We start from the raw sequence: 16,904 nt of genomic DNA on the forward strand, positions 1-16,904 counted from the left end.
TGCAGTGTTCAAATTGCAACTCCACCTTCATTTGGCACGCGACATGATCTTTTATTCGCAGTTCTTATTGTAAGAAACTGCAAGGGCGACTTGCGCTGAAGACAAGACGTGGTGTAACATTGGTGTTACAGTGTGTGTACATAGACACAGCACAGGCAGGGCCTCCACCCAGTTATAGAGTCACCATTAGTACGCAGCCAGCGTAAAATATAGCAGAAACCATCTCCGAGCTGAGTAGGATGACACAACGGTCACCTAGGAAAAGCCCACGCTTAAACGATGGCCAGGAGATAGCTACCACGGCGAGTGAGACGCAGACAAAGCGGACAAGTAGAATGGTAAGCACTGTATCACAAATGCAAGTTCCCGCTGTTAGCGCACCACAAAGCCCCAGCACCGTGGATGCGGGCACAAGTGTACAACCTGCCGGCACTGTGGCCGCGGGAGTGAGTGCACGAGCCAGCACATTGACAGGAGCGCCAAGCCCAAGCACGCAACTCTCAAGTACGCAAGTCATGGATTTGATAAAGAGAGTCGCTGTGCTAGAGCACGAGTTGCAGAGGTCAAAAACTGGTCAAGCACATGTGAGTACAGTTACTGATCCCGTTAAGTTGAGTAGTGCTGGCATGAGTGGTACAGCTAACCTGCCGCCATCTTTGATCGGAGCGGAGAGCGGAGAGCCATCGTCGAGTGGAAGTTTGAGTGAAACTGCAACTATGAGTGTAGTCCCAAATTCAAAAGTAAGTTTGAGTGAAACTGCAATTTTGAGTGGAACTACCATTTTGAGCAGATCGCCATCTTTGAGTGAGGCACTGCCTACGTCATTGAGTGGAAATTTGGGAACACAGTTGCAAACGGTAGAACGGGCTACAGTTATGGATAACTGCTCTACAACGTCAAGCCGCTCGACGCCATATTGCTTTGCAGGCATTGCACAGCCAACGCTCAGCTACACTCCGGCACAGGAGAACCAACAAACGATAATTTTGGAGCCAACGCAGGCAACTGGGAACTTCGCATGGACGAGTCCCAGGAACGATGTATGCCTGCCACGCAAATTACCAGATCTACCCGAGTTTGGAGATCAACCTGAGGATTGGCCTATATTCTTCTGCGCGTTTACGGAAACAACTTTGGCGTACAACTGTACAAATCTGGAGAATAACCAGCGATTGTTGAAGGCACTCAAAGGCGAAGCACGTGACACTGTGAAGTCGTTGCTCATACATCCCAGGAATGTGAACAACGTAATTGAACAATTACGTTTTAGATACGGCCGCCCAGAACAGCTAATACGCAGCCAGCTAATTAGTATTCGAGAGGTGCAGCCAATTCAGGAGCACAGCATAGCTAAAATCGTGCCATATGCTACACGCGTAAGTAACCTTGCCGCCTTTCTACAATCGGCTAACGGGGAACAGCATTTAGCGAATCCTACACTGATGGAGGATTTGGTCGCTAAATTACCACCAAGCAAGAGGGTGGAATGGGCCAGACATGCAGCTACGATTAGGCCTTTCCCGACGGTCGTACATTTTAGCGCGTGGTTAACGGACTACGCCAATGTGGTATGTACGATTGTGGACGTCGATAGTAAGGAGCAAAGACGTAGAGTGCTGCATGCCAGCATTGACCAGAATAATGAAGGGCGTCACCGAGGTCGCACCAAACAGTGTCCAATCTGTAATGGACAACACGCAGTCAGGGACTGCAACGAGTTTAACTTAGCCTCTCCGCTAAAGAGGTGGACAGTCGTAAAAAGGCACCGGCTTTGTTTTTCGTGTTTACGAGTTGGCCACATGGCAAGAGTCTGCAATAGGGCCAACGAATGCCAAGTTAATGGATGCCGGAAGAGACATCATCGACTCTTACATTATCATGATGCTATGAGTCACAATGCACCGCAACCAGCAGGTGATAGAGTGATGAATACTGGACGGATGCCGCAGCCAGCGGATCCTCACACAAGGGCACCGCAGCCAGCGGATGCTCAATCGACGCAACAAAGGAACTTAAGTTGTGTCGATTCGGATGGAGAACGCCTACTATTCCGCATATTGCCAGTGACATTGCACGGGGCCAATAAGCGGGTCGATACGTACGCGCTCCTCGACGAGGGCTCGTCTGTAACGATGATCGACGACGAACTACTGCGCGATCTAGATATCAAAGGGGAACGCAGGCAACTAAATATACAGTGGTTTGGTGGAAGAGCAACCAGAGAGCCGACCACAGTGGTAAGCATGGAAGTTAGTGGAGCGGACAAGCGCAAACGGCATGTGTTGCGAAATGTGTACGCCGTGTCCAACCTCAGCTTACCAATGCAAAGCCTGCATCAACGTGACGTCCAAATGTGGGGCAACGGTGCACGTCTTCCAATGAAACCGTATCGCGGGGCGGTACCAAAACTTCTGATTGGACTTGACCATGCGCATCTTGGACTGCCAATGCAAACAAAAAGGTTTGCACCACAGGGACCATATGCCGCAGCCACCGAACTTGGATGGGTGGTTTTTGGGCCGGCAAGAGATCAACCGACGGCAACGTCATCAAAGTCATGCCTCCTAGCAGTGTCGCAGGAGGATGCAATCCAAAAGATGGTAAACGACTATTTTGATATCGAAAACTTCGGGGTGAAGCTTACGCCACCAGTCGCAGCCAGCGACGATGCACGAGCACAGAAGATACTCGAAGACACCACGGTGAAAATAGGAGAACGTTACCAGACGGGTTTATTATGGAACCGTGATAATGTTGAATTGCCACGAAGCTATGATATGGCATACAAAAGATTGGTCAACATTGAGAGAAAGATGAAGCGTAACGATCAGTTTAAACAAGCCTATATGAAAATTATGGACGATTATGTTCACAAAGGATATGCTCGACGATTGAAGCAACATGAGGTCGCTTTAGCCAACAGCGACAAACTTTGGTATCTTCCGCACTTTGGAGTTGAAAATCCAAATAAGCCCGGTAAGATAAGACTGGTGTTCGACGCGGCAGCAAAGGTTGGTGATATTTCATTGAATTCGGCATTATCCAAGGGGCCGCAGCACTATAAGTCGCTGCCGACTGTTCTCTTCCATTTTCGGGAAGGTGCCGTTGGCGTTTGTGGAGACATCCGAGAGATGTTCCATCAAGTGTTGATTCGACCGCAGGACAGATGCGCCCAGCGATTCCTGTGGCGAAACGGCGATGATCGCCGGGAGCCTGATGTTTATGAGATGAGGGTAATGACGTTTGGAGCAGCATGTTCGCCAAGCGCCGCACACTATGTGAAGACCTTGAATGCCCTGCAGTTTCAGGATTCAGACCCTCGCGCGGTTAAAGCTATTCTTGAATGCCACTATGTGGACGACTATGTGGATAGTTTTGATAGTGAAGGCGAAGCCATCACCATATCGACAAGAATAAGAGAAATACATGCAAATGCTGGATTCGAATTGTGCCAGTTTACTTCTAGTTCGCCAACTGTAGCTGACGCGCTGGGCCAACATGGGACTGCGAGGAGCATCGGATGGGGCGAAGCTGAAGAAAAGATTCTAGGCATGTGTTGGCAACCAGCCACGGACGATTTCAAATTTAACATGAAGTACCACAAAGTACCCCGATGTGTGCTAAATTTGGAGCGAATTCCTACGAAGAGGGAATTCTTGAGCTTGATCATGTCAACATTCGATCCTCTGGGATTTCTTAGCTGCCTCATGATAACTGGAAAGTTACTAATGCGTGAGATTTGGCGACGAAATGTGCAATGGGATGAACCATTACCAGATGAGATCGCCCGGGCCTTTAGCAAATGGTTTCAGGATATGAACAACGTGGAAGGATTTCGGAGCTCGCGCCATTACTTCGGCCCAACACCTGTGCGGGCAATACAGCTGCACGTTTTTGTCGATGCTAGCCAGTCAGCATTCGCAGCCGTGACTTACTTGAGGGTCACCTACGACAACAACGACGTGCGAGTATGCTTCGTATGTGCCAGGACGAAGTGTGCCCCAATGAAGACGATGTCAATTCCACGACTGGAATTGCAAGCAGCCGTGTTAGGAACGAGGCTGATGGACACTGTCAAAAAGGAGCACAGTATAGCGATCAACGACGCTATACTATGGACTGACTCCAAAACTGTGCTGCGTTGGATAGGCAGCACCCACCGTCGATATAAGCAGTTCGTCGGAAATCGAGTGGGAGAAATTTTTGAGTCAACAAAGGTTTCCCAATGGAGATGGGTACCTACTGCTGAAAATGCAGCAGACGACGCAACGAGGCCGCATTGCCACGTAGACCTCAGCCAACGGTCACGATGGTTAGACGGGCCAACATTTTTGCGGCAGCCAGAAAGCAGCTGGCCGCAGTCCGAACCGGGCACGGAACACTCATCCTACGAAGATGAAGAAGAGATGCCGAGTGAATTTGCCTTAGTTGCAGCAAATAGCTTTTTCATTTCATTTCAGAGATTCTCTAGCTACAGTCGGCTGGTGAGGACGACGGCTTGGGTTTTAAGGTTTACGCGCTGGAGCCGTGGACAGAGGACTGAGCTTGAGAGATTCGGCCTCACCGCGACGGAGTGTGAGAACGCTGAGAACTTACTGATACGGCGAGCGCAATGCGAAGCGTTCCCTGACGAGGTTCGAGCCTCATACAATGAAGAATCAGTCGGTCATCGAAGCGACATAAGAGGGCTGGCGCCATACTTGGATGACAATGGAGTCTTGCGTGCGTATGGCAGGATCGATGCCGCACTGTGTATATCGCATAGTGCGAGAAGGCCAATAATATTGTCACACCGGCACGCACTGACGGAACTGATTGTGTATCACTACCATGTGAAAATGAAGCATCAAAACGTGGATGCAACGATAGGCGACATCAGGACCAGATTTTGGATAACAAAGCTGCGTCGACTGTTGCGTACAGTAATATCTGGATGTAGTGTGTGCAAACTACATAGAGCGCAGCCAGCGCCACCTATAATGGGTCCTTTGCCAGAGGACAGACTGGAGGCCAATGGATGGCCATTTAAGTTTACGGGTCTGGACTATTTTGGACCACTCCTTGTGACGATCGGACGTCGAAAGGAAAAGAGATGGGTCGCCTTGTTTACGTGTCTGACGACAAGGGCCATACATTTGGAGCTGGCACATGACCTGTCAACTGATTCCTGTATAATCGTAATCAGGAACTTTCTTTGCCGTCGCGGACCTGTACTGAGGTTGCGCAGTGACAACGGAAAGAACTTTGTTGGGGCCAACAGAGAAGCCAAAAGGCTAATAGATGTATTCGAGCCGGAGAAGATTCAGGGTGAGTTATCTTCTAGAGGCATTGAATGGATCTTCAACTGCCCAGCGAACCCAGCTGAAGGGGGAGCCTGGGAAAGGATGGTGCAGTGTGTCAAGAGAGTGCTACGCCACACAGTAAAGGAAGTGGCACCAAAGCAACACGTACTGGAGAGTTTCCTGATTGAGGCCGAGAACGTTGTGAATTCTCGCCCGCTTACCCACTTGCCGGTGTCTGTGGACCAAGAAGCCCCCCTAACACCGAACGATCTACTCAAAGGAGTGGCCAATCTGCCTGACACGCCCGCTATCCACGGGCAGCCGAACGAGAGATGCGTCACGAGGAAGCAGTGGCGCATGGCGCGGCTGTTACGAGACCGTTTTTGGAAGCGGTGGGTCTTAGAGTACCTGCCTACACTTGTGCGACGCGTGAAATGGTGTGCGCGCGTTGAGCCGATACGCCATGGTGATATGGTGTTTATATGCGACCCGGCCGTGCCACGCAGAGAGTGGCGAAGAGGCATAGTGGAGGAGCTCTACCCTGGACCAGATGGAGTGCCTCGACGCGCCAGCATCCGCGTGGCGGACAACAACCGAGTGCGACTGATGACTCGTCCCGTGGCTAAACTAGCCATACTGGATGTGAGTGAAGCAGGGCCTTCACGGGGGCGGGGATGTTGCGGGACGAATTAATTTATCGATTGTTTAGTATTAAGTATATTCTGAAAGTATGTATATTTGCCCTCCGAATGTACGGGCACACTGTATTTGGCTTGTTGCCGCCATTACTTAAATGTAAAGCTCATTATTGTCGTGAGTTCGAAGGCCGTAGGAGGAAAGACTGCGGTAAGATTCCGAGGGAATATATATCTAAGTTCTAACCTATGTAATCCGTTTAGAATAAAACACTTGCACTAGCACGTTTTGCATTACGCTGTCTCTAGTAACATCGGAGTAACATGGCCGGGGGCCAGGCGTAAACTTGCAGTGTTCAAATTGCAACTCCACCTTCATTTGGCACGCGACAGCCACCTATAAGCTAACTATAATCAAGTAAAAAACCCAACTTATATTGCCAACCAATCTAAGCCACAATTTTAATGCAATTAACTTTTTGAGAATACACACATATTTTATGTAACAATAAGATATAGTGTAGAAAATTTCATTAAGATCGGGTAAAGGAGAGCCAAAGTTATAGGCACAGCTACCGAAAACATCAAGAGTTTGTGTACACACACATGCGCGTCTGCTCCGTTTTCTATCGCATTCTACAGCATTGTATTTTCGACTTTATTCTGTTATGCTATTTAGTTCGTGCTTTTCTCAATAATACTTAATTTTTAGTGTGGCTGTTGAGTAGAGGCATAGCAAGGATCTGGGAAACTATTTTTTTTTTCTTTTTTACTGGTTTGTCTGTTGAGTAGAGTCGTCAGCAAGTTATACGGTTAGTTGCGAGTTCGAACCCTGCCAAGTTATTTTAATTTTACATGAGTTTAAGCCATTTGGCGCGAAAGAAATTCTTTTGGGCTTACATAGTTGAATTCTCTTTTCGTGCATACAAAAAAATTTATTTGTCAGAGTAATTGAAATGTGTTAATGTGTTGGTAATGAAATTTTTACATTACATCTTATTTTAACGTATTATATAACAGGTCATCCAAAAATTATTTTATATTCATTAAGGTATTTATATTTTCTTTATTTATTTTTACTTTTAAGCTTAAGGTACATATATTTAATAACTATACTTGTGTAAGTACGCATTACATTTGTGATTTAATAATAGAAACATGAATACCTTTTCTTAAAAAATCCTTTCTTTGTCACTAATTTGAATAAGTTTTATGATAAGGAACCAATCACATATTTTGGCATACGATCAATGTCTTTTTTTAACAGGTTTTTCTGAAACCTATCTACCGTGTAAAAACAGAAAAAGGTGTACCTGTGTTAGAACTTGATAAACTGGTATTCAACTGTAAATGGATGCCGAATTGCGGATATGGGTACGCAATAGCTATATGTGCATATATATAAGTGAGGACGATATTTGAATAATTGTTGACCTCAATAAATATAGTTCTGTCTTCTTTGCCAGCTCAAAGACAACTTTCCTTTCTTATTTATTAAATAAAACAAACTTATACATTACCACAGCATATGCGATTTCAATAATTTAAATGTTTTAACTTAAACGTTAAATGTGATCTGGAAATAATAACCTGAGATCTAAAATGAATAAACGAAAAAGGTATGCAAATATATGTGAACATGTGTACATTTGTACTCGTATATACACAGAGGTCATGTTTTCTGATGTTTCCATCAGTCCGCAACAGCGCATGCGCCAGTTTAACAGTATTTTCACAAAATTTGTCTGATGTTCGAGGAATTTGTTTGAGCTGCTTAGAGGCTGTTAAAAGTATTATTAAAAGGTTTCTACAGCAGCATTAAAATACGTCCCATCTTCATAATTACATCTATTGTTAACTATAAGTGACTTATCTATTACTAGAAAAGTTAATCATCGCAATTTCGAAGCAACAAATTTATGTATTTAAATTCAGCAAAAATCTATATGTATAAATAATAACAGAAAAGTTAATGTGATTTTCCATTTAATCAAAGTGTAATCCATATAATACATTATTTATATATAAACTAAATATTTCTAACATTATAATATTTTATAATTATTTTTATTTTGATTAGTACATTTAATTGTACTTTGAGATGCTGTGCCAAGTCATGTGTACGTATTTACCGGTATAATAAGTGTTCCAAATTCATATAATTGACTTAAATATGAAAGCAATATTATTTGATTACAACTATAATATATTACTGGTCGAATAACAAAGTCTATATGGTACTACATTTTCTCATGCACTTATTTATGTATTCGGAATTTTAATAGGATAAAGTTGTAAGTTATAACTTGAAAAAATAAACACATGCCATTTTTACCATTTTGGGAGGCAAAGCAGAATAAAGACATGCAACCGTTGCCGCTATATCAGGTATTTTCATGTCATTAACTTCGGCCAAATAAGTGCGAGCCAAAAAGACAAAAACAAACAGAAGTGGAATGGACAATTCATGAAACTATACCTGCTAAAGTCATCTGTTGGCTATTAAACAGCAAAACGCAAAGTGTACACAAAGTATATATCTATAGTGAAAATGTGCGCCTGTTCCTCTGCTTTTTATTTTTATACCCTGAACCCATTAAAAACTATTAAAAAAGGTATAATGTATTTTTGCAAAATGTAAATGTATGTAACAGGCAGAAGGAAGCTTCTCCGACCGCATAGAGTGTATATACATATTCCTGGTCAGCATCAATAGCAGAGTCGATCTAGTCATGTCCATCTGTCCGTCTGTCGGGATGTATGAACGCAAGGATCTCAGAACCTATAAGAGCTAGAGATTTGAAATGTTGTAGGTCTTCCTAGTGCTTGCGCAGATCGAGTTTCTTTCGATAATCGATAACTTACTCCGATTCCAAGTAATCGAACCGACAATCGGAAACTTACTCCGTTTGCAAGCAAGCGATAAAATTGATATCAACATCCTGTGTTTTGAGCTGCTAATTTAATTCGAATTTCTTCTCAACAATACTTAATTATTGGTGTGACAGTTGATTAGAGGCATAGCAAGTGGTGCTATGGAACTTTTTTCTTGTTATTTATCCTTATTTCTTCAAACGAGCGCGTTTTGCGAATTGCATTTGGTGTTGGAAAAGGAGGCTGCAGGGTATTCCCTCATCGGGATCTCCCGACTAGAACCTCTTACTTGCTTGGTGTTGCCTTTAGTACAGCAATTCGATTTCAAATTCTACAAGTATTCATTATAATTAATTGACTTTATTTCTTAATTATTTAATTTAATTAAATAGTGAGTAGTTAAGGTAAATTTCGATCACAAATGATTAAACAACTTAATACTCCTAGTAAGCTGGACCACACACAAAAAAAAAAAACAATCCCAGAAGCCAACTAGAAGGATAGACACATAGCCAAATCGGCTGTGGCCTAAATCCTTACAAATGGCGTGATTGGTTTTTGAAATCGTCCAAGTTTAAATAAAAAATAATAAAAGAAGTTAGAAAACTTGTGTAATTTTTTATAAATTAATCTTTTCTTACGAATTATTTTTGAAATTATAATCATTATTTATTTCTTATTAATTAAATATTATATTATTATTAATAAAATGTTTATTTTTATTACAATTTAGAAGTACTTGTGAATTTCTAAATTTCAATAATGAATTTTCGCACATGAAGTCTTTACTTTTACAAAGCTATTAAACAATCGTTAGCAGTGAAGCTTTTAGAATTTTCCATTCCACCTACTTAGGTAAATTAAAATTATGAAGAAAATCTCACTATCAGACCGCCGGTTTCATGTCATGCTTCTGATTTGCCTATGTAAAAATAGAAATCGTTAACTTTTTCTTAAATTAAATTCTGATAATATAAAATATAATATGCATATGTGAACCACTAACAGATAACCAAAAACGTAGTTCAACATTTTCAACCGTCGGTGAATGTGCATACTAACACATATATATTTAAAATAAAAAAAAAATAAAAAAACAATGGAAAAACCTTTCCAGTGCATACTATTCATTTGTTTCATAAAATCGATTGTTGGAATGAAAGAAGGTAAGTCAACGAATATATTTACATTTTAAATATTCTTACATTTATAACACAATGGTGATTTTGTCGACCTTACCATTTAATAAATCATAATTTACCTGGGTCGAGGTCTGGCTTATTAAACACAAAATTGAAAAACAATTTTGTTTTTATACCCTGAACTCATTGTGCAAAATGTAAAAATGTACGTAACAGGCAGAAGGAAGCATCTCCGATCCCATAAAGTTTATATATTTTTGATCAGCATCAAAAGCCAAGTCCATCTGTGTGTCTGTCCGTATGTATGAACGCAAGGATCTCAGAACCTATAAGAGCTTAAAACTTGATGAATTTTAGATGTAGGTACTCCTAGTGCTTGCGCAGATCGAGTGTGTTTCCGACAATCGAAAACTTACTCCGTTTGCAAGTTATCAATAAAATCAATATTGACATCCTGTTTTTTGAGCCTATTGGGTAAATATTAAGAGCTGGAGTCATCAAACTTGATATGTTGCTTCTACAACCTTATAAATATATAATAAGTATCTTTCATATTATACCTATCGCCACCTTCCCGCTACCACCACAGAGCTATAAAGCAAGTTAATAACCCAACTTATATTGCCAACAAATTTAATCCACAATTTTAATGCATATAGCTTTTTGAGAATACACAAATATTCTAGCATACAATAAGATATACTGTAGAAAATTTCATTAATATCGGTTACAAAAAACCAAAGTTATGCTTTCATTCCAACAATATCTATATACATGTACACACACACATTCATGCGCGTCTGCTTCGAATTACATATACCAACATCATTGCAATTGCGATTATTTTTTTTCCTGCTATTTTAATTAGTTTTTTTTGTTTACGTAATTATTGGTGTGGCTGTTGAGTAGATGAATAGCAAGTGTTGCGGTCAGTCACGCGTCCGACCTTTGTTGAGGAAGCATTTTTTTTTTGGCTGCTGTGGCTGTTGAGTAGAGACGGCGGCAAGTAGTGTAGGTCCGTCAGTTGCAGGATCGAACCCTGTCGACGGAAAATTTTTTAAAATTTATCTTTATTACTACAAACAAGCGCGTAACTCGAACTGCATTTGGTGTTTAAATAAGAGGGTTCATGTACTCCTTAGTCGTGAGCTCCCGACGAGAGTCTCCGACTTGTTAGGTCTAGTTTTCGTCAAGAGTTTTTTTAATTCGAGCTCAATCTCTTTGTGATATATTGTTTCCGATACGTTGAAAATCCTCTTACAGCTTAGTGTTGTATTTATTATCATACTTTTGGGTGGTATAAGTTACAGTTAAGTACTCGTCCAGAGGCTTATAACACTTTCAAACTTCCCGAATATTTCAAGTCAGTTCTTTTAGAATTTTAAATACTTTCCTCTGTTACGACAAAAAGGGTCATCTTTATATTTCGTCAAATGTCTTAGTTTAATTATCAATTTATTAGAAATTATTGTTAGTTTGGCTAGCTTGAGGTCCGCACCTCAATTTTAAAATGGAAAGGTAGCCAAATATAACATTATCAGTAATTTTGTCCAATAGTTCTTCCATTAAAATCTTTGATAATTGAGGAGGCCGGTGATCCCAATGGAATTCCCATCAATTGTATAAATATTGTGTCTTTGTATTTAAAGTAACGGTTTTCTTAAGAGACACAACTTTCTAAAAGAACTAAATTCTCAACTAGTAGTAGGCTTGTTAAAGAATTCTGAAAAAAAAACACACAAATTTAAAGTTTTCAATTCTTGCGTTCTGCTTTTTGTGCACACACATAAGTAAACATTTACTTTGGCGCTATTGTACCAATGAGAGCTCTGAGAGTATGTTTTCTCCTTCGTTTATTTTTTTGAATAAGAAGAAATTTATTGTGCAAAACTAATTTTCGGTAAACTGGTAAAAAAAGTAAAATAAGGAAAAACATCTGACTTCCGTCAAGAAGCCTAAGGTTTAATATTTTAATTCCACTATGCTCAAAAAATGTCACATTTTCAAACTTCACAGTTTGGTGTTCCATTGGCAAAAGTCGGTAACATATTAGTTGCTGATCGGTTTTATTTGATTTACCTAAGCGTTGCAAAATATTCCTTTCAAAACTGAAATAATACGGCCCAGAAGTAGGGGCTCCATGTGATTGACTCCTTGAGGTATCTGGCCAACATTAAATGTTAAAAACTGTGGGATTAGTAAAAAAAAAATTATAATTTAAAATTACCGCTTGCTTATGGTAATGATATTTTCATATTTTTCATAACATCGATATGAAATTTGATAAATCATCGCAAAAACAAGAATTGTTCATGGCAAATGCACACATTTTTTGAAAATGTCACATTTTTTAAAGATGTCACATTTTTTTAAATGGTCATATATTTGAAATGTGGACAGTGGAATTGTGCTATAAAAAGTTTTTTATTTTAAGAAAAATAAATCTGCTAGGGAAACAGAAAAGATTAAGGTTTAATTTAAACAAAAATCAGACTCTTCCCATTATCGCTGACTGGATGAAGAATAGATAGATTTATGTGCTACCGCAGCTCAGAAGGGTCTACCTAAAAGCTACGAGCTATGGTTTTTTTTTTGGACATTTGTGCTGTGAGAACGAAATACGCACAAATGCACAAATCAATGAGTCCGAGCGAGCCACACTCTTCATATGCAGTCTATACTGGGTGCGGTTTTAAGCATCTTCTTTTTAAATTAAATCTTCTTTTGTTTCATCTGGCAAATTTTTGGATAGTTCCACGCGCATGTTCATGCACTATCCTTTGTTCGTATTCAAACTCATCAAATAAACTTTCATTAACTAGTTTATTAAACACAATGGTAAATTGTGATAAATTACATGCTGAACTCTTCCCAAGTCCTTATTCCAACTGCAAGGATTCTCATAATTTAACTTTGAAAGCATTGGCACGACTGTCTTATGCATTCGTTAGACTTGACCAGGGCTTACTTAGTTGGTTGCGTGCGATATCGGCCACGCCGATATCCTTTTGTCATATGGTCAGAGTATTGGGGTGAAGCTGGGCCCACGGCGGAGCCCAAATTTTTGAAGGGTGGCAACGCCAGACTTGGGGTCCACGGCGCCAAAAGCGACGATTGCTATAGGCCGCCCGGTTCGCTCTTAAAGAGCATATGAGGAGTGTCACACCACGCTTGAATCCCCCGCCGGAGGACGCTGGCCAGATCAACCCAGGTATTCACGGGCCAGATTTTCAAAGCGCGGCCAAGTATCGGCGTAAACCACACGACGGAGAGACGAGCCATCACAGACGGGACTCATACGACGAAGAAGCGGCCACGGGCGGGACCACGCCCATATCATCCGAGTGAGTCTGTTCCATTTCGTGACTGCTCGCCTGAGTAAACGGCAGAGTCAGACGCAGACTTCCCATTGTCCCCTGGTTATTAATACCCCGCTGGCTACTTATAAAGTATTTAGCAACATCCTCAAGTAACTGCTTGACATGACACGAAGACATAAATTCTAGTTTTTCGCTATCTTACAAAGGTTTTACAGGTAATTTCAATTTTAAATTTTCAAATAATTCTTCTTTAATATTTTTAGATATCATATATATTTTGAATATCCCGTGGCACGTACAAAATAAATTTTGTAAGAAAGCCTTGAAAATTTTTCAAATAGATCTTTGAAAATGAATTTGAGCGCGAAACGTCACCCACCAAATCTTTAACCCAAATTTCCACCAAGGAGGAATGGATACTAAAAAAGTGAGAGACACCCGTGAAATGAATTCGAACAATTTTTTTGAGACCGGTCAGATGCTAAACATAAAAGTTTCATACAAACATTTTTCGTTAATTAAACATCTGACCTTCATTTGCCACCCAAGAACGTAACAAATAAATTCTCACAATGCCCGGAGGATAAGCAAAAAAAACTGTCTTTCGCTAATTAGTCCCTGTTGTGGGTGGAATTCCCAAATCGCTGAAACACGTATTTATTAAGTTCTTATTTTGAGATCAGAAAATAAATTTAATGCAAATCGGACAATATTAAAAACTTTATCAAAAAAATCGTACTATCCATATTTTACCGAAGATGTTTTATTCTGCGAAAAGTGTGAAACACTTCTAAAACGAACCGTCACCCACCAAATCTTTGACACCTATTTCCACCAAGGAGGAATGCATTTATGAAAATGTGTGGAACCCCCCTCAAATGACTTTGAACAGGGATTTTGGAAAAAGAGTTTGAGGCCAATTAGATGGTGATCAAAAAAGTTTCATACAAATTTTTTTCGCGATTTTTCCATAGTTGCGGGGGGAATTTCCCGAAACCGTCATCACATAGAGTAACTACAGTGAAAATTTTAGCTATCTAGCTCTTACAGTGTGGGCTGTGTGACAGTCGGTCAGGACAAACAGTTTTATATATAGAGATGTACGCTTTCAGCACGAACGGCTTCTGTTTTGTCTGTTTTTTAACAGCGCCGACGGACGCTATCTTTTCTTATATTCAACAGCACCAAAAACCGTTTATTTTATAATTTTATTTTGAATTTTTATGAAAAAATTAAAACCTATGTTAACCTATGAATAGTGTCGATTTTCCCAACCAATAATTTTAATTTTTTTTCCGTGTGTTATATATCCGTCTGTGACTACACTTTTCTTATTTATTAATATAAGATTTCTGCGCAAGACGCACCTTTTGCTAAGCTCAGCACAAATATTAATTTATTATACTCTGAACCCATTAAAATAGGTAAAAAGGCTATAGTGTCTTTGTGCAAATGTGTGTAACAGGAAGAAGGATGCATATCCGACTTGATATTGATCAGCATCATCAGCCGAGTCGATCTACCCATGTCCGCATATCTGTCTGATAACTTGCCTCACTTCCGAGTCATCGATAAAAATCGATATCGAAAACTAATTTTTGAGAAAATCACACAAACTTGATATGTAGCTTCAAGAATAGTATATTTATATCAAGTAGCTCCCGATACCACCACATAGCTATTAATCAAGTAAATAAATCAATTTATATTTTCCATCAATGTAATACCCAATTTTAATACAAATGAAAATATCTATAGCTCAATAAGATGTACAGTCAAAAATTACATCAAGATCGACTAAGAAACATAAAAGTTATTGAAGAAAATGTGTTTTAGCTGGCCACGACTTTGGGGCAGCAAGCGCAAAGTGCAATAATTTCTGAATTCATGTACACACACACATTCATTGACGTATTTGAATTCTATCAACAAAATTTCAATTGCGGTTGTATCGTTTTCTGTGCTGATATCTTAATCCATTTTTATTTATTAATTTAATTTGTTTATATATTTGTTGGTGTGACTGTTGGGTAGAGACGGTTGCTAATAGTGTGGCCTGTAACGAGCTCGAGTCCTATCGAGAAAAAACTTCTTGAATCAATTTTTATTACTGCTGATGCAAACGAGCGCATAGCGCAAGCTGCGTTTGGTGTAAGTTATAGAAGAGGGTTCAGGGTATGACCTATTCGGAAACTCCAATCTAGAGTCTTTTGCTTGTTTTATCTTACAGTATAATTGCAGCTTACCGTACGATTTTGATCGTTGTTCAACACTCCCTCGAAGCACTTTTTTCCACTTCCGATCGTGATGGTTGTGTTTCCTTACGCAACGGCTCCTCTACCTGCGTAACCGCAAATAAAAATAAAGAGTTTTTTATTATAATTTCGTTTAAAAGTTGTAAAATTTGACAATTACGTTTAATATATATGTTTTTTTTGTATAGCTTTATTTAAACAAGTGCCAATCAGATATAAAGAGTGTTCTATAATGCGCTTAGAATCAACTTAGGTGTCGCTAGGCTTGTATAAAAAAACATTATTAAAAATAAGGAGTTTTATTACAACTTAATTAAATTCGTAATAAATTACGACCTTAGGGGACCTCCAGGACGCATTCTGCGCCGTGAACTCCCTCGTGGGAGAAAACCAAGCGATTGCTATGAACAAACAGTCGAACCTTGCATCGGCTTGGGTGGAAGGCGATCTGCTCCTCGACCACCACCAGATTCAAGTTCCAATGCAAATTTGAGTTCCTGACATACCATGGACAATCTGTGATTAGGCGTAGTGTTTTATTTTGAATGACTTGCACTCTCTTACGTTGAAACTTTGCAGCAATCAAAATATGGGGGCAATAATGTGCATAGAAAGCTTGCTATTCTTGTTCAGCTGTCTTAGATCCACTGACGTCGAAACAAGATTCTGACGACAGACGCGAAATATTGCACTCTTAAAATCTCTTTGAAAACCATCGCAAGGAAGAGACGCCCGTTTTCAGGATGAGCCTTCAGTGTTCGGTTCAGGGTAAGCGGGTGTTAAGGAGCTCGGGAGAGGGTGTGGCGAGCTTCAAGAGTGGCTCTTCGAAATTTGCTTGTGAATATGTTCAAGGCATCGTCTATATCTGTACAAGAATTCAGCTCCATATCGGGGTAAATCGAGTCAGTCAAGCATCTTTCAGCTGTTGTAAATTTGTGTAGTGACCGAGATGATCCAAGCTCATATTAAAACGCTTGTCTATGTGGAGCTTCCACTGAGGGATGTTTTTGTAGATAGTGAATTCCAAACAGCTTGTGTTGTTATTAGCTCTGCATGGGTATCTTGTGGGACAGCAAATAGCTAACACATCCAAATTTGAGGATAGAACCAATGTCGCAGGGTTCCTTACCTCTTTGGTTGAATTGGTGGTCTCCCCAAAGCCTCTGCTTGGCGTTCCAATCACCGACGACAAGGAACATACGGTCTAGATGTCTTAACAGATCTGCAATGTCGCCACTTAGCCAAATGAAGGTTGTAGGGCAAAAAATAGAGCATACCTCGATTTTGCCGAGGCTCGTAGTGACGAAAGGTAAGGCCATTTGTAAATCAATAAGGATAGCAGCACCACATTTCCACTTCGCTCAAACTTTTATCTGAAGAGAGTTTATTGTTGATT

At 40.4% G+C, this 16,904-nt stretch overlaps 2 protein-coding genes across 7 annotated transcripts in view; both read left to right on the forward strand.

Moving 5' to 3' along the window:
• Positions 1 to 356: 356 nt before the first annotated feature.
• LOC138911530 (uncharacterized) lies at positions 357 to 7,239 on the forward strand. The gene is made up of 2 exons (XM_070210859.1): positions 357 to 5,924; positions 7,219 to 7,239. Exons 1-2 carry the CDS (start codon positions 357 to 359, stop codon positions 7,237 to 7,239), a joined length of 5,589 nt encoding a protein of 1,862 aa, XP_070066960.1.
• Positions 7,240 to 7,619: 380 nt separating this feature from the next.
• Positions 7,620 to 16,904, forward strand: part of LOC138911529 (lachesin-like) — a 202,912-nt gene continuing 193,627 nt past the window's right edge. Inside the window, exons 1-2 of one of the 6 annotated variants that reach the window (XM_070210854.1) lie at positions 7,620 to 7,720; positions 9,800 to 9,957. In XM_070210854.1, coding sequence (XP_070066955.1) covers positions 9,891 to 9,957 — 67 coding nt within the window. In that variant the 5' untranslated portion in view covers positions 7,620 to 7,720; positions 9,800 to 9,890. Of the gene's footprint in view, positions 7,721 to 7,987; positions 8,212 to 9,576; positions 9,958 to 16,904 lie in introns of those variants that run through there. The other 5 variants (XM_070210855.1, XM_070210857.1, XM_070210853.1 and 2 more) reach the window with 5 other exon arrangements.

Source organism: Drosophila virilis, unplaced genomic scaffold (genome assembly GCF_030788295.1).
Source record: "Drosophila virilis strain 15010-1051.87 unplaced genomic scaffold, Dvir_AGI_RSII-ME tig00001317, whole genome shotgun sequence".
NCBI classification, from domain to species: domain Eukaryota; kingdom Metazoa; phylum Arthropoda; class Insecta; order Diptera; family Drosophilidae; genus Drosophila; species Drosophila virilis.

Excerpts from the sequence above, each read along its gene's own strand:
- LOC138911530 (XM_070210859.1), top strand. The coding sequence starts at position 357 with ATGCAAGTTCCCGCTGTTAGCGCACCACAAAGCCCCAGCACCGTGGAT. Across the intron at positions 5,925-7,218 it reads CTAAACTAGCCATACTGGAT|AAAAAGGTGTACCTGTGTTA; the intron begins GTGAGTGAAGCA and ends GTGTAAAAACAG.